This window comes from Stenella coeruleoalba (assembly GCF_951394435.1).
Source record: "Stenella coeruleoalba genome assembly, chromosome: 10".
Classification (NCBI taxonomy): domain Eukaryota; kingdom Metazoa; phylum Chordata; class Mammalia; order Artiodactyla; family Delphinidae; genus Stenella; species Stenella coeruleoalba.
In genome coordinates, this window is record NC_137156.1 from 27,250,063 (window position 1) to 27,274,228 (window position 24,166).

General features: G+C 37.2%; 1 protein-coding gene across 17 annotated transcripts in view; it reads left to right on the top strand.

Annotated features, from left to right (window-relative positions):
• The window catches only part of PKHD1 (PKHD1 ciliary IPT domain containing fibrocystin/polyductin), a 534,197-nt gene that overhangs the window by 388,560 nt on the left and 121,471 nt on the right, over positions 1-24,166 (top strand). For 15 of the 17 annotated variants that reach the window (XM_079935418.1, XM_079935415.1, XM_079935403.1 and 12 more), the window contains 3 exons: positions 5,483-5,503; positions 15,808-15,921; positions 18,423-18,510. In XM_079935418.1, the coding sequence (XP_079791544.1) occupies positions 5,483-5,503; positions 15,808-15,921; positions 18,423-18,510 (223 nt within the window). The remainder of the gene's footprint in view (positions 1-5,482; positions 5,504-15,807; positions 15,922-18,422; positions 18,511-24,166) is intronic. The other 2 variants (XM_079935412.1, XM_079935413.1) reach the window with 1 other exon arrangement.

Here is a 24,166-nt window from a genome sequence, read left to right on the forward strand (position 1 = left end):
TAACTGAATTATTCAAAATGGAAGCATTTAAATACTTTGAATTTACACCTATCTTTTGTGTTTGCTTTTTCAAATGAAGTGCTTGTATTTGTATCTCCATATTTTGGAGTAATTATCTACATGATGTTTATAGCTTCTGTGGTTTTTCAGCTAAGAAGCAGAATCTCATTTCAGTACATTTAGTTTTGTAAGTCATGAAGCCAAACATTTGATGGGCTGTATTAGAGGCACATGTATGTATTCACAGTAGTGCACATTTTGTGCCTTGAATCACTTTGAAAAGTGTCTCAGAAAACCTGAAGAGTCAGTCCTCTTCTATCTTCACAAGACTTTTATATGTATTTATGAAAATGATTCTGTACCCTGGTAAGTCTTTTTCAGCATGGACTAATTTGTATCTCTTCATAGTCATACTCTGCACGATCTGTATATAGTGCATTGAACTTAGAGGTGTGACCTTAAATTTAACTTTTTTTAAAAAAACCAAGAGGTCGGGCTTCCCTGGTGGCGCAGTGGTTGAGAGTCCGCCTGCCGATGCAGGGGACACGGGTTCGAGCCCCGGTCCGGGAAGATCCCACATGCTGCGGAGCGTTTAGGCCCGTGAGCCATGGCCGCTGAGCCTGCACATCCGGAGCCTGTGCTCTGCAACGGGAGAGGCCACAACAGTGAGAGGCCCGCGTACCGCCAAAAAAAAAAAAAAAAAAAAAAAAAAGAAAAGGAAGATAATGTCTTGAAACAAAGGAAATTTGCAAGAAAGAGGGAGTGGTTAGTAGTATGAGATACAGCGGAGAGAATAAAGAAAGCAGGAAAGGAAATTGTCCATCTTATTCTTTTTTTTTTTAATATAATGGCTGTCAAATATAGTTTTGATAGAAAATGTTACTTTTCTATCATGTTTTTTAAAAATTAATTCTTTTTTTTTAAACATCTTTATTGGAGTATAATTGCTTTACATTGTTGTGTTAGTTGCTGCTGTATAACAAAGTGAATCAGCTATACATATACATATATCCCCACATCCCCACCCTCTTGCATCTCCATCCCACCCTCCCTATCCCACCCCTCTAGGTGGTCACAAAGCATGAGCTGATCTCCCTGTGCTATGTGGCTGCTTCCCACTAGCTATCTATTTTACATAAAATTAATTCTTATCGGAGTATAGTTGCTTTACAATGTTGTGTTAGTTTCTGCTGCACAGCAAAGTGAATCAGTCATACGTATAAATATATCCACTCTTTTTTAGATTTCCTTCCCATTTAGGTCACCACCGATCATCGAGTAGAGTTCCCTGTGCTACACAGTAGGTTCTTGAACAAAGAAAAAAATTCGACACAATACATGAAAGACAGTAACTTCTAATAAGCTTAATGCCATTTACCTATACTTTAACAACTTCATTTTTTGGCTTAAAATATAGCCTTAAGTACAATTGAACAGATTCAATCTCATGTTTGAAAATAAACCGTTGTCATATATTAAGAGTGATGTCATCAAACCTTTCTATGCTTTCATGAGTAACAAACTTTCTTTTCGATGATAAAATGGAGCAAAACAGTAGATATTAAGGAGAAAATAGATTTGCCCCTGTCTCCATCCCCTTCCTCCCCACTTCTCTCACTTTCTCTTTCATTGAATGCCAACTCAGTGCCAAGCATTCTTCCTGGGACTTGAGTATTCAGCAGTGAGCAAGACAGGTAAGATTCCTGCATGCACTCTTTTGTTGGGGAAATAGACAATGAAATAGTAAAGTAAATGGGGAAGACAATTTTAGATGGCAGTACATGCTCTGAAGAAAACTAAATGGAGGAGTGAGCTGAAGAGAGGTGTTGGCACCACAGATTAGGTAGTCAGTAAACACCTTTCTGAAGAATCAGTGTGACTACAGACCGTAGAGCCAAGAAAGAGCTAGACTCACAAAGATTTGAACAAGAGGGTTTCAGGCAGAAGGAAGAGCTGGTGCAGAAGTCCTGAGGCAGAGCCAGGCATGTGCTTTACATAATTGTGAGGCAGAAAGGCTGCCTTGGTAGCTGGAGACTAGTGACAAGTAGGCATGAGTTTCACAGTGTAGGATGGATTTTAAGCTATGCAGGGTTGTTTTCTAAAGCGATGAAGAACGCGAGTGAGTCCAAATTGTGCTGAAAATTGCTACTTTTTGATAATCTCATGCATATGACTTTAAGAAGACAGAAATTAGTTTAGGACCTTCATGAATATGGGAACTCTAGAAATCTGGATTATAAATCTAGTTTAGCGACTCATTATACAACTTCTGGAAAATTCCTCAAGAGTGGATTTATAACTGTGATATCTCAGACCTCAGAGATTATGTGAATCATCTGTATCATTGTATGGATAATGGAACTGAGATCCAAAGAGATTATTGATTGGTTCCAAGGTCTCATAGCTTGTAAAGAGCAGGACCAGGATTAGAGGTTATTTTAGTCACTTCAAATATTTGTCCTTCAAGCCTTTGCCCAAGGACTACCTTTACTATGGGTATTTTCCATTCAATAGGTTTCAGTGTATCTTTTCTCCTGGTCCATTCTTTCATTCGTATTGTCATTACTGCATTCATTTTACTATTATGAAATGGTATGTTTTCATGAATGTCTTCTCTGTATTAGATGATAGGCTTCTTTACAGAATTTTGTAACCCTAATACCTTGTGCATAGTAGGCTTCTGATAATGTGCTGTGTGACCGATTAGTTTATTGATAAATGAATGGACACATCTAAGTGTGTCTTTCAGCTCAATGCCTTTTTCTTGTAATACATCCAGTCTACTGACACCTAAATGTCAACATCTGTGAGGAAGGGCTTACAGTGTTAATGTATAAATGACCACAATGTTTCCCCCCTCTCCCTATATGAAAGCAATAAACAGGGGCTAAAAACACATTGAAAAAATTGATGATCTTGTACAAATCTAAATTTTATCCTGTCTAGGAGAGGAAAACTAATAAAAATGCCTGACTCAAAGCCTGTTCAATAAGCATTGGTTTGTTGAGTGTTTTAAATGTTTGTATTTCTTTGTACAGGAATAGCTGTCTGAACTCATCCTTTTCACCAGTGTCCTTTTTTAGTTGAGACATCATTTCCATGCTTTAATATGCATCCTTTGTTATGTTAGATATCAGTGATACTAACATGTTATTGATCCAAATGTGCAACTCAATGAAAGTGTTTTAATATTATGCATACTTTTAAAATTGCAAATGAAAAATTCTCTTGTGATAGTTTGTAGGAGGATTTCAGAGAGGGATAATCAGTAATAATATATGTGTGTCTTTAAAACTTAACAGAAGTCTCCTTGATCCCTAAGTAAACAACACATGCCCCACATTTCAGAGTCCCTTCAGACTCAGCAGTGCATTTTTCCTTCAGCCTGTCAGAGCCAAGTCACGTGATGCGCTGCCTGGTCACTCAGTAATTATGGTAGGAACTGGGTTTTTATCCTAAAACTTGTCACATATTGTTTTGCAGAGCCAGTGATGTGTATTTGTCAGCCCTGTCTCACATTTGTAGCCAGGAGCCTAAGGTCATCATTAGCCCATGACTTTGATTGTCAGGAAATGAAGTACTAGGTGTATGGAAGTTTCTTTCATTGCTTGCATGATTGGGACTTTCTCAATCCTAAAGAAGAAGAAAAATCCATACACAGTTTATTGCCTTCCAAACTGACAGTTCTGTAAGGCTCATTGGATGATTAAGTAATAAGAAGGAGACAAACCAGAGAAAAGTGTAGATTAAAACATATCCTCCAGCTTAAAGACACAATACCCAGTAGTCAGACTCATTGAGTAGCCAGAGAGAATCCTGTGGTGATGTTTGTTTAAAAATAATATATTAAGAGAAAAAAACAAACCAAACAAAAATATATTCTTTCAAGTTTATGATTAAAAAATAATACAAATTAACCACAAATTTAATGTGTAAATATAAGTGTACATAGATATCTGTAAAGTAGATGGTTTATAAGTTAGCTAATATAGATCATCAGTCAACAAATCAGTTTCTGTTTATACTGACCGTTCTCTAATCAAACTACTAGTTAATAAAAAGGTGAAATCAAAGGGATGTGATTTTTAAATATCATACTTACTTAACTGTAAGGGCAAAAGCATAAAACCTTTGTTCTTTACAGGTTCAGGAAGCACTAAACTCCACTTCTGTGAGTTCCTCAGAAGATTGGTAGCCAACAGTTAAATAACACATATTTCAAAGTTAGATCAGGCATAGAAATATCTGTTTGTTTTCAGATGGATATTAGTTCTCTGACAAATACCACATTCTTCTTCTTTTTTTTGGTGTGAAACATTTTTTAATTTTTTCCATTAAATTAACTCCGTATAGAGACAGCATCAGATGGGTGCCAGGGTCCCTTTTTGCTCTCATCTCATCTCGTCTTCCCTTTTTTTCCCTCTGCCCTATCCCCAGGATCCTCTCCATCCAGTCAGTGCTCTCTGTGGTCAAGTGCATGGAAATTCCTGGCTCTAGTACCGTTCTAGGAGGGCAGTTGCGAGACCTCTCAAGCCTTCATGTAGATTGACTAAGGCCTTTTAGGATCTAGAGTGTAGCACCTACAAAATAAACACACAGACACATTTTGAAAACAAGAGTTTTTTCCTGCAAATATTGCTCTCCTCTTATAGTACAACGTGGGTATATTATTTTACTAAAGACCTTCTGCTCACCCTGTGTGAGAAAGCGAAAGATTCGGGGGAGAGGGCAGGGAAGATGAAGAAAGAATGGAGTGGTAGATGGAGATGCAAGTCATGTCCAGAGAGCATTTCAGGCAATGGAAATAGCACGTTGAAGTCCCCAAAACTGGGAAGCTGGAACATTTGTGGAACTAAAATAAGGCCAGTGTAACTGAAGCTTTGTTAGCAAGAGAGAGAACGGTTTGTGAGATAGAGCTGCGAATCAGAGAAAGCAGAGCATCGTGGGTCACATTAAGGAGCTTGACCTTTATCCTAAGTAAAGAAAGGGTGGATGGTTTGGGGGAAACCAGAGGGAAGGCAAGTGAAGTAAATGTTGTAAAAGTTTGGTTAAGAAAGATTGGAAGCTGGCCCATGTATCACATTATTCTTAAATGTATATGTATTTTTAAGCAAAACACGGGTACAAGAAATAATCCTTCTATCTTGCTGGGTTTGTCTCTACTAAACACAATTGTAGTAATCATTTTACTTTAATATTTTAATACTTTCTAAATCAGCATTTCCCCAAATATATTTTGGACACTTGAACTTCTATCACAATAACATAAAATTCCTTAGAAATTTATTAATTATTTTAAAATGTTTAAATAGTTAATTATATGATAAATAAAAAATTGTTAAATATTAATTATTTTTTCATGGAAAAGCTAGATAATTTTAAGCAAACAAGTGAATGAATGAATGAATACTTTATTTTCTTGGTTAGAAAACTCTTATGACAGTATCTGAGTTTAAGAGGAATTTAATTGTGTTTTCTGCAGTTCCTTGGTCTGGACATTCAAGTAAGTGATCACCTAATATGTTTACCTTTGAAATGTCTAGTTGCTAGTACCTTAGGGATAGGACATTACTTGCTAGGAAGAGCTTGCGTTCTTTCTCTTAATTTCCAGATTTAAACATTGATTTTAAAATGTTTCACTTCTCTATTGTTACTACCACTACTGTCTACACTATTACTACTAAGAGCCAACATTTTTAAGAGCATGTATTATATGCAGACCCTGCCATGTATCTTTAATATGTACTAAATTATTTAAGCCTAATTAAAAGTGGATGCTTTTACTGTGCCTATTTTATATGAAGTTACAGAAACTGAGGCTTACAGAAGTAAATTAGCTCAGTCTTATTTATGAAATTATAAGGGTTTTTATACATGTTGCAAATATGTGAATGAATATGTTATATATTAACTTTTATTTTAATCTCTATCAACTGTTAACAAATTGAGAGCCCTCCTCATCAATGATGGAAATTTGTCAGCTTGAATAAAATCACTCTCTGAGGGGCTGGAGATTATCATTTGATAATGTCTACTGGTTATTCTTAGAACCATGTCTTATTTCATTGGGCTGAAAGCCCTTCCACCCTCCGTTTTTTTTTTTTTTCACATGGGATTGATTTTGTTGAGGAGGGGTGTTTTAGGGCTAAGTGGGTCAAGTATACACTGGGAATTAAAGGCTAATTCAGAATAAAACAGGCTTCACAATTTAATTGATTTATCACTATTTGTCCAGAATGTTCTGGAGGCTCTACTCTGAAGAAAATAGCTACAGCAAGACATGAGAAAAATAGTCATGCTTCAGTTGGAAGCTCAGCTTCCAAAGTCATCAATGTATAACTTAGTTCTGAGGGCAGGAGAAAATGTGTAAAATTGATATTGGGGGGTAATTTCTTAACCTATCTTTTATGGGCAATCATGATATTTATGGAATTTCAAGGTTAACTTGGAGGGAAATACAGATTATTTAGAAACACAATTTGTTGTTTTGGATTCAGTGAACAGGACCCGACAAAAAGTTTATTAGGGAGATGAGTCTAAAATTTTGGTCAATATTTATTAAATATATGCAGTTTTTTTAATACATCAGTTATACCTCATTAAAGCTGTAAAAGAATTTAATGCGTTAGAGAAGCAGAAAAACAAATATAATTTTGATGAGTTCCCATTCTATTGATGAACAAGTACGTATTGATGAGTGCCCTTGAAACATAATAGTTTATTATGAAGTATGACACACACGTTCAGAAAAGTTTGCAAAGTAAAAAGTACAAGTTCAGCTAAATAAGAATCCATTCTAGTGGGTATGTAGTGGGATCTCATGGTTGTTTTAATTTGCATATCTCTAATATTTAATGTGATTTGAGCACTTTTAAAATTTTTATTTTCTATTTGGTATCTTGTTTTGTGAAGTAGCTGTTCTCTTGCCATTTTTTTTTTAAAAATAGATCTTTATTGGAGTATAATTGCTTCACAATACTGTGTTAGTTTCTGTTGTACACCAAAGTGAATCAGCCATATGTATACATATGTCCCCATATACCCTCCCTCTTGAGCCTCCCTCCCATCCTCCCTATCCCACCCCTCTAGGTCATCGCAAAGCACCGAGCTGATCTCCCTGTGCTACGCTGCTGCTTCCCACTAGCTAACTATTTTACATTCGGTAGTGTATATAAGTCTTTGCTACTCTCACTTCGCCCCAGCTTCCCCCTCCCATCCTGTGTCCTCAAGTCTACTCTCTATGTCTACATCTTTATTCCTGCCCTGCCCTTTTAAAATGATGAATTATCTTTTTTATATTGATTTGTTGAAGTCTTTTTTTCCAGATCAAGCAACATTTATTAATAATTACTATTATTATTACAAAAAGCAAATATTGGTTTTCTTTTTAACATCTTTATTGGAGTATAATTGCTTTACAATGGTGTGTTAGTTTCTGCTTTATATCAAAGTGAATCAGTTATACATATACATATGTTCCCATATCTCTTCCCTCTTGCGTCTCCCTCCCTCTCACCCTCCCTATCCCACCCCTCTAGGTGGTCACAAAGCACCGAGCTGATCTCCCTGTGCTATGCGGCTGCTTCCTACTAGCTATCTATTTTACGTTTGGTAGTGTATATATGTCCATGCCACTCTCTCACTTTGTCACAGCTTACCCTTCCCCCTCCCCATATCCTCAAGTCCATTCTCTACTAGGTCTGTGTCTTTATTCCCATCTTACCACTAGGTTCTTCATGACATTTTTTTTTCTTAGATTCCATATATGTGTGTTAGCATACGGTATTTGTCTTTCTCTTTCTGACTTACTTCACTCTGTATGACAGACTCTAGGTCTATCCACCTCATTACAAATAGCTCAATTTCGTTTCTTTTTATGGCTGAGTAATATTCCATTGTATATATGTGCCACAACTTCTTTATCCATTCATCCGATGATGGACACTTAGGTTGCTTCCATGTCCTGGCTATTGTAAATACAGCTGCAATGAACATTTTTTTTTTTAACATCTTTATTGGGGTATAATTGCTTTACAATGGTGTGTTAGTTTCTGCTTTATATCAAAGTGAATCAGTTATACATATACATATGTTCCCATATCTCTTCCCTCTTGCGTCTCCCTCCCTCTCACTCTCTCTATCCCACCCCTCCAGGCGGTCACAAAGCACCGAGTCAATATCCCTGTGCCATGCGGCTGCTTCCCACTAGCTATCTACCTTACACTTGTTAGTATATATGTGTCCATGCCTCTCTCTCGCCCTGTCACAGCTCACCCTTCCCCCTCCCCATATCCTCAAGTCCGTTCTCCAGTAGGTCTGTGTCTTTATTCCTGTCTTACCCCTAGGTTCTTCATGACATTTTTTTTTCTTAAATTCCATATATATGTGTTAGCATACGGTATTTGTCTCTCTCTTTCTGACTTACTTCACTCTGTATGACAGACTCTAAGTCTATCCACCTCATTACAAATAGCTCAATTTCGTTTCTTTTTATGGCTGAGTAATATTCCATTGTATATATGTACCACATCTTCTTTATCCATTCATCCGATGATGGGCACCTAGGTTGTTTCCATCTCTGGGCTATTGTAAATAGAGCTGCAATGAACATTTTGGTACATGACTCTTTTTGAATTTTGGTTTTCTCAGTGTATATGCCCAGTAGTGGGATTGCTGGGTCATATGGTAGTTCTATTTTTAGTTTTTTAAGGAACCTCCATACTGTTCTCCATAGTGGCTGAACCAATTCACATTCCCACCAACAGTGCAAGAGGGTTCCCTTTTCTCCACACCCTCTCCAGCATTTATTGTTTCTAGAGTTTTTGATGATGGGCATTCTGACTGGTGTGAGACGATATCTCATTGTAGTTTTGATTTGCATTTCTCTAATGATTAATGATGTTGAGCATTCTTTCATGTGTTTGTTGGCTGTCTGTATATCTTCTTTGGAGAAATGTCTATTTAGGTCTTCTGCCCATTTTTGGATTGGGTTGTTTGTTTTTTTGTTATTGAGCTGCATGAGCTGCTTATAAATTTTGGAGATTAATCCTTTGTCTGTTGCTTCATTTGCCAATATTTTCTCCCATTCTGAGGGTTGTCTTTTGGTCTTGTTTATCGTTTCCTTTGCTGTGCAAAAGCTTTGAAGTTTCATTAGGTCCCATTTGTTTTTTTTTTGTTTTTATTTCCATTTCTCTAGGAGGTGGGTCAAAAAGGATCTTGCTGTGATTTATGTCATAGAGTGTTCTGCCTATGTTTTCCTCTAAGAGTTTGATAGTTTCTGGCCTTACATTTAGGTCTTTAGTCCATTTTGAGCTTATTTTTGTGTATGGTGTTAGGGAGTGATCTAATCTCATACTTTTACATGTACCTGTCCAGTTTTCCCAGCACCACTTATTGAAGAGACTGTCCTTTCTCCACTGTACATTTCTGCCACCTTTATCAAAGATAAGGTGTCCATATGTGCGTGGGTTTATCTCTGGGCTTTCTATCCTGTTCCATTGATCTATCTTTCTGTTTTTGTGCCAGTACCATACTGTCTTGATTACTGTAGCTTTGTAGTATAGTCTGAAGTCAGGGAGCCTGATTCCTCCAGCTCCGTTTTTCGTTCTCAAGATTGCTTTGGCTATTCGGGGTCTTTTGTGTTTCCATACAAATTGTGAAATTTTTTGTTCTAGTTCTGTGAAAAATGCCATTGGTAGTTTGATAGGGATTGCATTGAATCTATAGATTGCAATGAACATTTTGAGCAGGTGTCTCACTGTTGTGGCCTCTCCCGTTGCGGAGCACAGGCTCCGGACACTCAGGCTCAGCAACCATGGCTCATGGGACCAGCCGCTCCGCGGCATGTGGGATCTTCCCGGACTGGGGCACGAACCCGTGTCCCCTGCATCGGCAGCCGGACTCTCAACCACTGCACCACCAGGGAAGCCCCGTAACTCTTTTTGAATTATGATATTTTTCAGGGTATATGCCCAGTAGTGGAATTGCTGGGTCATGTTGGAATGTACCTTTTGTTGGTTATATGTGTTACAAATACCTTTGCCCACTCTGTGGCTTCCTTTTTCACTTTCTTAATGTTATCTCTAGATAATTGGAAAAACTTTATTTAATACAATTCAGTTTATAGACCTTTCCCAAGATGAATTGTACATTTTGATGAACTATGGTAGACGAGTATATGCAATATGGTTTTTTTTAACATCTTTATTAGAGTATAATTGCTTTACAATGGTGTGTTAGTTTCTGCTTTACAACAAAATGAATCAGTTATATATATACATATGTTCCCGTATCTCTTCCCTCTTCCATCTCCCTCCTTCCCTCCCACCCTCCCTATCCCACCCCTCCAGTGGTCACAAAGCACCGAGCTGATCTCCCTGTGCTATGCGGCTGCTTCCCACTAGCTATCTACCTTACGTTTGGTAGTGTATATATGTCCATGCCTCTCTCTCGCTTTGTCACAGCTTACCCTTCCCCCTCCCCATATCCTCAAGTCCATTCTGTAGTAGGTCTGTGTCTTTATTCCTGTCTTACCCCTAGGTTCTTCATGACATTTTTTTTTCTTAAATTCCATATATATGTGTTAGCATACGGTATTTGTCTCTCTCTTTCTGACTTACTTCACTCTGTATGACAGACTCTAGGTCTATCCACCTCATTACAAATAGCTCAATTTTGTTTCTTTTTATGGCTGAGTAATATTCCACTGTATATATGTGCCACATCTTCTTTATCCATTCATCTGATGATGGACACATAGGTTGTTTCCATCTCTGGGCTATTGTAAATAGAACTGCAGTGAACATTTTGGTACATGACTCTTTTTGAATTATGGTTTTCTCAGTGTATATGCCCAGTAGTGGGATTGCTGGGTCGTATGGTAGTTCTATTTTTAGTTTTTTAAGGAACCTCCATACTGTTCTCCATAGTGGCTATATCAATTTACATTCCCACCAACAGTGCAAGAGGGTTCCCTTTTCTCCACACCCTCTCCAGCATTTATTGTTTCTAGATTTTTTGATGATGGCCATTCTGACTGGTGTGAGATGATATCTCATTGTAGTTTTGATTTGCATTTCTCTAATGATTAGTGATGTTGAGCATTCTTTCATGTGTTTGTTGGCAGTCTGTATATCTTCTTTGGAGGAATGTCTGTTTAGGTCTTCTGCCCATTTTTGGATTGGGTTGTTTGTTTTTTTGTTATTAAGCTGCATGAGCTGCTTATAATTTTGGAGATTAATCCTTAGTCAGTTGCTTCATTTGCCAATATTTTCTCCCATTCTGAGGGTTGTCTTTTGGTCTTGTTTATCGTTTCCTTTGCTGTGCAAATGCTTTGAAGTTGCTTTAGGATCATCGTATGAGCAATATTTGTGAATGTTTTATGCAAGCTTGAAAAGAATATGTATTCTTTGTGAGTCTAGTTTTGCATCTACACATATTATGTTGTTTGCTAATTATATTAGTCAAAACTGTTGCATCCTTACTATTTTCTTGTTTATTTAATTTGCCACTGTTATTTTTGGTATATCTGCTCATTTTTGCTTTATTCTGAAGCTATGATGCTAGGCACATACATACTTACTATTCTTATAACATCAGTGTCTTTTTTACTGTGGAGTATCCCTCTTTATTTTTAATTGTTTTCTGCAAGAGGATTGGTTAAAATTACTTAGTTCACCATTTTGGGGACAAAATAGATGTGAACTTTGCTGGAAAGACACAGCTCCTTCTCTCAGGGAGTGTACTGTAAAGAGGAGGCAGTCTGATAAAAGACACTTACAGTACAGTCTTGAAGCACTGAGGTAAAGCATGCCCTGTGTGGTAGCCCACAGCGGGCTACTTAAAACAGACGAAGTTGACAAGGAAGGCTCCCAGAGGAGGTGGCCTCTGAGCTGGGTTTGCTCTTGTTTGGGGACTCGGTTTAGGTGGCTCAGCTCTCAAGCGTGGCAAGGAAACCGGGGCGCAGGTGGCGGGGAAGGAAGGGGTTCTAAATGCACAAAGCTGTTCCCAATCATTTGCTATTTCAAGGAGTTTTCCGATGTCCGCTATTGTAAATAGGTAGCACTGCAGTGGAGAACTTTGAGCATGAACCCTTGCCCGTGTTCTATACTATTTCTTTAGGACAAGTTCCTCGAAGAAGACTTACTGCAGCAAGAGGTGCGGACATTTTTATTCACAAAAGGGGGCATCTAGCTCTAGGTCATAGGAGGCTTTTAGAAATAAATTATAGTGGAGCCAAGTTTTGAGGGATGATTAGGAGTTAGACAGGGTGAAAGTAGGCATATAAAAACCTGGGGAATCTCACGGGCACACAGGAGGGTGGAGGTAAATAATTCAGGGTGGGCTGGCTTAGTCACAAGCTGTGGGGAGTCGTGCTAAAAGAGGGGACTTAAATGTAAACTAGGTTTATATTTGATTCCATCAAAGAAGTTCAGTTAATAAAATCGTATAAAGTCCTTTAACCTTTTTCTTACCTTTGAAGTTCATGGAATCCATTTGTACCATATTCCTCAAATCATTATAACCGTTATCTTTTATATACCAGAACTTATTTTCCTTCCATCTCCCCAGGTGATTTTAGCATCTGGAACGTATTCTGTTTCCCCTCCGTTGCCCACCATCATCCTAAGTTGTGACAACTTCCGTTTACTTCTTTCCTATTCCGCTACGTCCATGTGTCCTCGGATGGGACTTATAGGTCTAAGCCCAGCTTCCCCACTTTTTAGCTGTGTAATTTCTGACAGGTTTTTTAACCTCTCTCTGTCTCCGTTTCCTTGTGAGAGCCTCAACAATATCCTTCACAGGGTTGTGATAATTAAATGAAATCACATATGCAAAAACACCTGGCTTGTCTCGGCAGCATGACGGCAAGGATTTCCCCTCCATTGTGAGTATCTGCATTCATCCAGGTTGAAAATGCCTTTTGTTACAGTTTAGAGCAGCTTGAAGCAGCTTTAAAAAGGGAAATCAGAGAAGAACTGCATGATCCCATGAGCCTTCTCTTAGCGGTGGCTCCTCTCATTTAGGGGCAAAGCCCAAGCTGGTGAGAGCACCTCACCTTTCTTCGAGCGCTAGATTTGAGCATAAAATGAGGAGTCCGGACTTTAAGGCTTTCCCTTTACCAGCTTTCACACATTTGAGAAGCACTGCGTTTTCATGTTAAAATAGTATCCGTTTCCTTCTCTTAGGTCACTCTTGCCTTCTTTCTGCTCCGTCCCTATTCTCCATCTTTCCCTTCCCCCACATCACAAAAAAGAATACAAACTTTGGTCATTTCAGATACCAAAAGATCACGGCAGGCTGACTAATTTTGCACAGACTTTCTGTGAAAGCTCCACATGTGCTGCCGTTTTGGGTTGCATAATTGATTTAATCTCTGATTTTAGAGGAACACTGAACTCTTTTCGTGGGACTCTGCGTACATTTCTCTAGGGCAAAAACTGTCCTACTTTTTTTCTCTCTGGTATCTGTTTAGTGCTAGACCATTTCCCCCCAAGAATCTAAACTACCCTCCGTGAAATAAATGAAATCACAGTTGGAAAACGGCTTACTGGCCAGATAAGAGCTATACCACGCACATTTTCTTCACATTCTCCTCCTTCCCACATCCCTTCTTTCTGCTCTCGCACATCTTTGTTTTGGCTAAGAGGATGTGTTAGTCACTCAGCTGAGGATTGACGTTCCCTACGTGGAGCCTCTGTGTACCTTAGTGTTTTATTGGGAAAGCACACGCTGTGGGGTCCAATCCTTGCATGCCCGTCGGCCTACTGTGTGACTCCAGGGAAATTTACTTACCCCTCTGAGTCTTACTTTCAACAGTCCCTGTAGACCAATGGTTGTGCAGGCTGAACTCTAGAGCTAGGTATGTAGCAAGCTGGAAACTCACACCGAGCCTTTGGCTAACCAGGTATATATATGGGGTGCCAACTGGGGAAAATGATTTTATGCCCCTGAAAGACCACTTAGCCAAAAGCACAACCAGGCAATTTTAAGTTTCCATTTACTTCATTTTACCATATTTGGCAACCTCATTTTACCATATTTGGCAACCTCATTTTACCATATTTGGCAACCTCATTTTGGGTTATGTTTTCAGGAATTTCTAAGTGGAAAGGCATGTTTGATAGCAGATGTGTTTTGTCAACTTCTCCAATCCAGTATATAGTTTGGAAACAATCTTCTCACTAGTTGCTTCTTAAAAAATCTAATGCTTTGTAATATTTTATGTACTCTAAGATATATTTTCTGAAGAAAATAATCTTTGCCAGGTCCATACTCAGAAACACAATTTTAGTAATTTCCCCAAATTATTCTCATACTGTGAAAGTGACCAAAGTCTGCTGTTTACATCAGCAGATTAAGGTCAAAAGTAATTCCCAACTGCTATTTGAGTATCACAGCTTGAAGGTTGTGTCCTTTTACTGCTAAAAGAATTTGGGCTTAGATAATAACCTATTACTTGTTTAATAGAACACAGCCTAAACAGACCATTGTTCAAATTCAGACTGATACTTACTAGTTGGATAAATTTGGACGAGTCCCTTAACCCCTTAGCCTCATTCTGTATGAATATTTAACACTGAGATAAGAATCATATTTACTTCTCAAGTGTGTTGTGAAGATTTTTTTTTTTAAATGCCAGGGGAATGGGTGCAGTAGATTTATGGTAATCAGTATTTTTTTTTTTTTTTTTTGGTATGCGGGCCTCTCACTGTTGTGGCCTCTCCTGTTGTGGAGCACAGGCTCGGGACACGCAGGCTCAGCGGCCATGGCTCACAGGCCCAACCGCTCCGTGGCATGTGGGATCCTCCCGGACCGGGGCACGAACCCGTGTCTCCTGCATTGGCAGGCGGACTCTCAACCACTGCGCCACCAGGGAAGCCCCAGTATTTTTTTTAAAATTTATTTATTTATGGCTGTGTTGGGTCTTCGTTTCTGTGCGAGGGCTTTCTGTAGTTGTGGCAAGCGGGGGCCACTCTTCATTGCGGTGCGCGGGCCTCTCACTATCGCAGCCTCTTTTGTTGTGGAGCACAGGCTCCAGATGCACAGGCTCAGTAATTGTGGCTCACAGGCCCAGTTGCTCCGCGGCATGTGGGATCTTCCCAGACCAGCGCTCGAACCTGTGTTCCCTGCATTGGCAGGCAGACGCTCCACAACTGCGCCACCCGGGAAGCCCCTGTTGTGAAGATTTAATGCTAAAATACATGTAGAGCAATGTGGGGATCCAGCAGTAGACAGTGTATCAATCAGGTTTTGCTGTAATAATGTTGTGTAACAAAGAATCACCAAGTCTCAGTGGCTCACAACAACAAATATTGATGCCAGGCTTGATCTGACTTGGTTCCAGCTCATGGGTTCTGTTCGGGTCTGCTGTGTACGTCTCTTCATCCAGGCCCTAGAGGTTATTTAAGAAATTCTCCTTTCATGGCAGGGAACATTATTGCAAGTGACCTGGTGAAACTTGCCAAGCATTTTAAAGCATCAACTCAGAATTGGCATTACTGTCACTTCTACCTGAATTTCATTGGGCAAAACAAGTCATGTGTCCAGGCTCAGTATTAATAGGTCAGGAAAGTATACTCTGCCCTAAGAAGAGTGAATATTTGCTGAACAATAATCCAATCTCCCTCAGAGAAGTTTACTGCATCTCATTTTTCCACCTTTTCTTTTTTCATCTATGAACACTGGCTTTTCTCCATCTAGTCTACTTTATAGCATCTACTTTGCATTCTCAAAATTACATCACAATTTCCCTCTCCCTCCTTAAATTTCAAATTAATTTACATGATATACTTTTCTTGTAAACAGGTACTTTAGAAAATCCCTTAGAAAAAGAAAAAAAGCTCCTGATTCTCCTTAGAGCTTCAGAGGGAGTCTTTTGTGACCGTTTCATCGGAATTCGTATTGATCCAGGAACAATTGGTAAGAGTAAAGTGCAGCTTTATTAAAAATGAAATGTGTGTGTGTTTCTGATAGGGAAGTACCATTCATAGAACACCTACTAAATTCCAGGCACTCTTCTAGAGAATTTATTATTTCACTTACCAGCTCTCCTGTAAGGAGTATACATTTTACAGATGTCAAAACTAAGCCTCAGAGATGGTGAACAATATGCAGAAAGCCACACAGTTTTATACTGTCAGAACTTAGATTCATATCCAGATTGGTCACACACCAAAGGCTGGATGAAGAGTCTGTGTTATCAACTTTAAATACTATGTGGTTATTGATATATTTTTTAAACTGATAGCTCTATAGATTACTAAGAAACATTTACTGTTGGCAGTTTCTTCCTTTGATACTGCCACAATACCAAATCCTGTTTTATTTTATTATTTTTTTAATGTTTATTTATTTATTCATTTATTTATTTATTTATTATTAGTCATCCATTTTATACACATCAGTGTATACAGGTTAATCCCAATCTCCCAATTCAAATCCTGTTTTAAAGCACAGAAGAGCACAGAAACTAGGACTGGACTTGTATAACTATGATGTAAGGGCCACTCAATAACTTACTTTTAAGGGAAAGGTATAAGAGGCTTTTTATAGATTTCTAGCATTTTAAAATTCTCTTTGTATGGTAATCCTAGTTTTATAAGATTTCAGTGACTCAGTAAAAACAATCATGTTAGGATAGTTTGAAGTTTGGTAACCTGGTTTCATAAAGTATAGCCATTGCCGTATAATACTTTGATAGTGCTTTATTGTTTTCAAATGATTTTTCATATATGCTATTTATTTTATCTTTTTAAGAATATGAGGTTAAGGAATATTTTACTTTTTTCAAATTGACAAGCTAGATGGATCACAACAGGAGCATGGACTCTTTTTGCCTGTGGTGTCCACTCTGTTCCAGGGAGTGCCACGTTGAACTGGACTTTGTGTTAGGAGCATATGAGGGTACCTGTCTTGATCCCCATGCCAGCTGTATTGCCAAACAAGTGTTTCTAAAAATTTCTCTGATACTAAATTGAAAAAGGAATGAAATGTTTGTCACTGCATGCTTAAAATTTGGTGATTCATAAGTAAATAACATATTTTAATCTCTTCAAGTATTATAATCTCCTTGAAACAACTAGGAAATGGTGTCATTTTACAGTTAACCTTTGGTGATTGGGAATGATCAGGAAATCTGCTTTCTGGTAAATGGAAGGAAATAAACTGGTTTTTGTTAAAATCTTTGTAGGTAGAAATTTCTCTAAATTATTCCATGTTACTTTCCTGTCTAGCTTACTTAACTAATAGTGATTAATTTTTTGATGATGATGATGATATTATTATTATGAAAGATTGATTCCAGGTCCTGTCCTAAAAGTGGGAGTATTTTTTCCATTTCCACTAATCCTTATTTTAGTTTTATTATCTTCTGAATTTTTGCTGAATTAGAGTATGGTAAAATCATGGATGTTGACTTAAACACTTGGTTAGTTTCTAATTAACTGAGCTGTTTTAGTTCACATTGGATGAAAACCCAAGGCATATTATTTGTACCTTACTGGTTTTTACTTCCCTTACACATTTTCTGCTAAAATTTGTGAAATCTTTAGATTTCAAGATTAGTGATTTGCAATAAAATGAGGGTGCACTAATCCAGGAGTATGAAGACAATCAATCCATTTGGGTGCAGGAAGAAAATATTAGCACTTTTATTCAAACATGTATGAATATATTCATTTGTATGTATGGTTATTTATCTACAAACAAATAGACATGTGTTAGGTGTGCATGATCATAATTTTGTTACTGCTTGGGTTCATGCTCAAAACATGTTTAGATCACTAGAATATGAGGAATTTTGCTTCATGTGATTTTAAATGGCAATAAAATGTGTAAGAGGAAATACCTGAAGGAATAAAACTGGACTGCATCAAGCATGTCCCTGGTAAGACTTTAATTTATGAGTCTGAAATAAATTATATTTTGAACAAATGAGCTAGAGATTTATCCTTTGATATCTGTAATACAAAAATATCTGAGATCCAGCTATGGAAAACAAAGCTAATAGCAGCAAATCTCTTTCCTCAGGAAACAAAATTACCTTGCCTTTGGAAAGTCTACTGTATAACACAAAATATCAAAACCAGTTAACTTCCAACAGAATTGCAAATGGTTTGGAGTGACTTACTGGTAGAAATCTAACTAGTTAGCTGGGAATAGACCATTAGAGTGGTCTGTTTCCCAGCTCTTGGATTACTAGATGTGGTGTAGCATTCATTTCTCTATAGCTTTTGAGAGAATAAAAATGTTTCATAGCCAAGTGAGATGTTAAGTGTTCTTTTTCTGATAAGGTGGACATCTTCATATATAGTTTCTATATCATGTATCTTGCACAATAAGCTCTCTAATGAGTTTTGCTTATGTGGCCTTAATTTCTTGGAAGGATTTTCCTATCCAACTGTTGCTCCTTTTATTTTCAGGGGTGTTTGGGAAACTTCAGCTTCATAGTGCTTATCCTAAGAAATCCTGGACACATCTTGGGGCTGACATTGCCTCAGGCAATGAGAGGTAAGGAATGAGAGTAACTTAGGGATGTAGCTTTTGGTTTGGTTTGCTTCTGCTGGAGGTTTTGTTACAATATGAAATTAAATTTTAGATTAAGGATCATAAGTTAAGGATGAATAAATAGAAAAATAAAAGGCTAGAAGGAATTTAAAATATTCTCTGTCACATAATGGAGGAAGAACAAAACAAGCTAAAGGCAGGGGGGATATAATTTATTTAAGGAGTAAATTTTAGATCATACATGTTTTCTGCTGCCAATAAATCTTTAAAAATATGAATTCTATGAGATAATAGATGAAATATAAGGAGGGACCGCAATGTCTGAATTGAAATGATAGGTGGTGAAGAGATAGATAGAAATGAAATAAGAGTGAGATGAAGCACATAAAGTATCTTATGGAATTTAAATTGCAGTAATAGAATTTAATAATGCATTGGAGGCAGTAAAGAATGAAATCACTACTGTGTCAAAGTGAGCAGGCAACATGAAGAAATTGATGGAGTCTACATGAATGAAGAAGACAAAATCAAGAGATAAAAATAATAAAAGAGAAGGTATTAGAAATAGAGAACAGAAAATAAAAGCGCATTTTGATAACTGCTCTTTTTAATGAGTCCAGAATAATGACAACACAAAGAATAACTAAAACTTAACTAAAATACACATAACAGACCTGGAATTATTTCTATTTAATTTGAATAACATCGAGAATAATGATAGATACATATCCTCACAGTACAAGAAAAAAAAGTGAAAAAGTAAAAGAAAAACAAAAAGGGACATAAAGCTTGATAACATTAGAATTTTCTGCAATATCAAATGTAGGAAGATAGTGGTGCAAAATCTAGAAATGTTCAGGGGAAAAAAGATTATAAGCAAAGGCCTGGCTTGTAAACATAGACCCTGCTAAAATGCTGTTCACATGTGAATGCAAACAGAAGATTTCTTTTGCTTTGCAAGAACTGAAAAAAATTCAAAAATGTGTTATAATAAAGAGATTAAACTGAGTCTAAAATTTAAGAATACAAATAGAATTCAGGAATTGTATAAAGGTAGACAAAGTATAGATATCAAAGGCAAGCATTGGAATAAGTTAAATATAATACTGTAACTATGGTTATTAAAATAAGACAAATTCTAATTGCTCTTATAAAAGAAACTATATAAAATCTGAAAGTTAATGTATTAGTCAGGGTTCTGTTTCTATAAAATATATATAATAGTAGATTATATGTGTATGTATGTGTATGTGTATATATATATTATATACAGTATATGTTATATATAAAGAGAGATGTTTCAAGGAATTAGCTCATATGCTTAGGAGAGCTATAAGTTCAAAATTTTGTAGGGCAGGCTGGCAGGGTGCAAAGACTTGAGCAGGATCTGATACTGTAATCTTGAAGTAGAATTTCTTCTTTTTCAGGGAAACTTCAATTTTGCTTTAAGGTCTTCCAACTGATTGATGAGGCCCACCCACATTATTGAGGGCCATTTCCTTCACTTAAAGTCACCTGACTGTAGATGTTAACCACATTTGCAAAATACCTTCACAACAATAGTAAGCTTCCTGTTTGATCGAATACCTGGCTACTATAGCCTAGCCAAGGTGACACATAAACTAACCATCACAGGTTATAATTCTCAAATAAAAATCTAGGTTTGAAATTGGGGACTATAGCCACAGGAAACTGGAGATGGAACATAAGAGAGCCATAGGATGTAAATATGTAAATATGAGTTAATTCTAACAGAATTAAAAATAGGACATATAGGTCTTCCCTGGTGGCGTAGTGGTTGGGAGTCTGCCTGCCAATGCAGGGGACGTGGGTTCGTGCCCCGGTCCAGGAGGATCCCACATGCCGTGGAGTGGCTGGGCCTGTGAGCCATGGCCACTGAGCCTGTGTGTCCGGAGCCTGTGCTCCGCGACAGGAGAGGCCACAGCAGTGAGAAGTCCACGTACCGCAAAATAAATAAATAAATAAATAAATAAATAAATAAATAAATAAATAAAGACATATACCTTCCCAATCACCAGAGAGAAAAAAGAATGAAAGAAACTATAAAATAAAGGGTGAAATACAGAGAAGACCATGAAATAGTGATAACTAAAACAACAAAAAAGGTACAAAATGACAATAAAAGTAAGAAAGTAAGAATAAATCTGCCAATTATAAAAAGAAAATATGCTTGTTAAAAATGACCCTATATAAAAAAAAAAAATGACCCTATATAGGAAAAAAATTAGTAATGAATAAAAATGTAATCATAACTTTTTTTATCAGAGGAAAACAAACAAGTTCAGAAAAATGTTTAGTTAAATATTGGACAAAATGAATCCTTAAAATAAAAATAAAATGGAAGCAAGGACTTCAAAATTATTCACAAAAGTAAAAAATCAAAATAAATACATTTTATATTAATAAAGACTTCAATCTTCAGTGAGACCCCAGTAGTAAGGAAAGTTTTATACCAGATAACATAATATAGAAATATATAAAGTAAATCGGTAAAAAATATGAGAGGAAATTAACAGAAACAAAAGTAATGAAAGTAATAAAATTTACTTACCTCTTTCAGTTTTTAACCTTTAGATTAAAATTATAAAGAAAATATTAAGAAATATAACCAGTATAATAAAGGCAATTTAATTTGTATATATGTATAATATATCTTTACTCCAATATATATAATTAAAAACCTTAATGAATTTTAATAAACAGAAATTATATATTGATACAATATAATCACAATAAAATAAACATGGAGATTAAAATAAAAGTTTAGCCAACAACCTTAATCTCTTGCAAGATGGAAGAAAAAAAAGATAAACGCTCTCCTACATAACTTTTGTATCTAAGAGGAGATCAAACCTTTATCAATAGGCTACTTGGAAAATAACAGTAATGAGAGTATTACATGAGAGATGGCCGTACGTGTCATCACATTAAATGCTTTCATTGTTGAATAAGAAAGTACAAAATAAACTAAGTTGTCAATGTAAGAAATCAGAAAGAAAATAACCAACAAATCTAATGAAATCAATCCGTACCTGATAAAGGCAGAAATTGATGAATTACAAAGTAGGAAATTAATAGACTTGATTTTTTTTAGAGGTACTGGTTTAATCTCTAATAACTAACCATACAAAGAGAACAAAATGTAATTCAGAAATGGGGATTCAACTATAATAGATATCAAAGAGATTAAAATTGTAATCTAAAAATGTATATATCTATATAGTGTCATTCTGAAATTAAAAAATTATATATAGAAATATAAATGATTGGGACTTCCCTCATGGTGCAGTGGTTAAGAATCCACCTGCCAATGCAGGGGACACAGGTTCGAGCCCTGGTCTGGAAAGCCCACATGCCACGGAGCAACTAAGCCCATGCACCACAACTACTGAGCCTGTGCTCTAGAGCCTGTGAGCCACAGCTACTGAGCCCACGTACCACAACTACTGAAGCCGGCATGCCTAGAACCCATGCTCCACAACAAGAGAAGCCACCACAGTGAGAAGCCCATGCACCACAACGAAGAGGAGCCCCCGTTCGCCGCAACTAGAGAAAGCCCGCGCACAACAACAAAGACCCAACACAGCCAAAAATAAATAAATAAATGAATAAATTTTAAAAAAAGAAATATAAATGATCATAATCAGCTAAAGAAGAATAAAACTGAAAGAACCAATAACAGCAAGACAAAGTTATCACAAATTTATTCCCAAGAATACATTTGGCTCAAGTAAATTTATGTCATGTTTTTCTAGCCATTCACTTAGTCATCAGACACTTACTGTGTTGTACAATCTATTCCATAGCATAGGAAAATATGTGAAGCTTTCCAATTTGTTTTAGCAAGCAAGATAAAGTAATTTATAAAACAGCTGCTAAAGGTAACTCAAAAAAAGAAAACTAAGGCAACATCCAAGCCATATCCTAAATAAAATAGCAACAAATGAAATCCAGTAATTTATTTTTTAAAAAAAGAGTATGATTTATTCAAGTGAAGGATGGTTCAAAATGAAATAATTAATATAATTTACCTAAACAAAAAATATAAAGACTAAGAATGTTCAGTTTGATACAAAACAGAAATGCATTTAGTAAAGTTCAGCTTGCATTCTTGGAATAAACAGTAAATTAAGACTATAAGGATACTTTTTCTTCTAAAAATGGAGCTACCATACGACCCAGCAATCCCACAACTAGGCATATACCCTGAGAAAACCATAATTCAAAAAGAGTCATGTACCAAAATGTTCACTGCAGCTCTATTTACAATAGCCAGGACATGGAAGCAGTGTAAGTGTCCATCAACAGATGAATGGATAAAGAAGATGTGGCACATATATACAATGGAATATTACTCAGACATTAAAAAAAAAGAAATTGAGTTATTTGTAGTGAGGTGGATGGACCTAGAGTCTATCATACAGAATGAAGTAAGTCAGAAAGAGAAAAACAAATACTGTATGCTAACACATATATATGGAATCTAAAAAAAAAAAAAAAAGGTCATGAAGAACCTAGGGGCAAAACGGGAATAAAGACACAGACCTACTAGAGAATGGACTTGAGGATACGGGGAGGGGGAAGGGTAAGCTGGGACAAAGTGAGAGAGTGACATGGACATATACACTACCAAACATAAAATAGATAGCTCGTGGGAAGCAGCCGCATAGCACAGGGAGATCAGCTCGGTGCTTTGTGACCACCTGGAGGGGTGGTATAGGGAGGGTGAGAGGGAGGGAGACACAGAGGGAAGAGATATGGGGACATATGTATATGTATAACTGATTCACTTTGTTATAAAGCAGAAACTAACACACCATTGTAAAGCAATTATACTCCAGTAAAGATGTTAAAAAGAAAAGAAGAAGGAAATAAATAGGGTGGTATGATCCAAGATAGCTGGGGGTGGGGGTATCAGGTGTACTCTTTTATATTGAATGGACAAGGAAGATCCTTCTGGAGAAGGGAAATTTAAGCTGAGATATGAATGGTAAGAGGGATCCTCCTGTTTGGTGAGAATGGACAAGAGTTCTCAGTGAAGGACGGACATCCAGCTGTGTCTCTGAGGTGGCCTTTGGGGCTCGGGGAACAGAAAGGTGGTCTCTCTAGCTGGACCAGAGTGAGCAGTAGGTAGAGTTGCATGACACGACAGATGCCAAGTCACATGGTACCTTGTTAGGTGTGAGAGGTCAAAGGGAAACTACTGAAAGGTTTTATGCAGGGGAATTGGTGGAGTCTGATATAGGTTTTGAAAATCACTCTGGCTGCTATGTAGATGATGGATCATGGAGACAAGAGCAGAAGCTGGGGTATCAGGAGGTCAGTCGAGGTCAAAAATCATAATGGCTAAGAGTAGAGGGAGTGGAGATCGAGAGAAGAAATGATGCTGTCTGGACTTGCTCATGAATTGAATGTTGAGGTGAGGGAAGTCCTTCAGGTTTTTGATTGACCAACCTGGTGGGTGGTGGAAGCACGCACTGAGATGGAGAGACTGGGAGAGGAACAAGCTTGTCAGGGTGGACGATAGTAGGGATGTGCTGAGTTGGAGACACCAAGTAGAGATGTGAAGAAGGCAATTTAACACATAACTTAGGGCTCACGGAGACAGTGACAGGGAGTCATCCTGGAAGTGAATGAT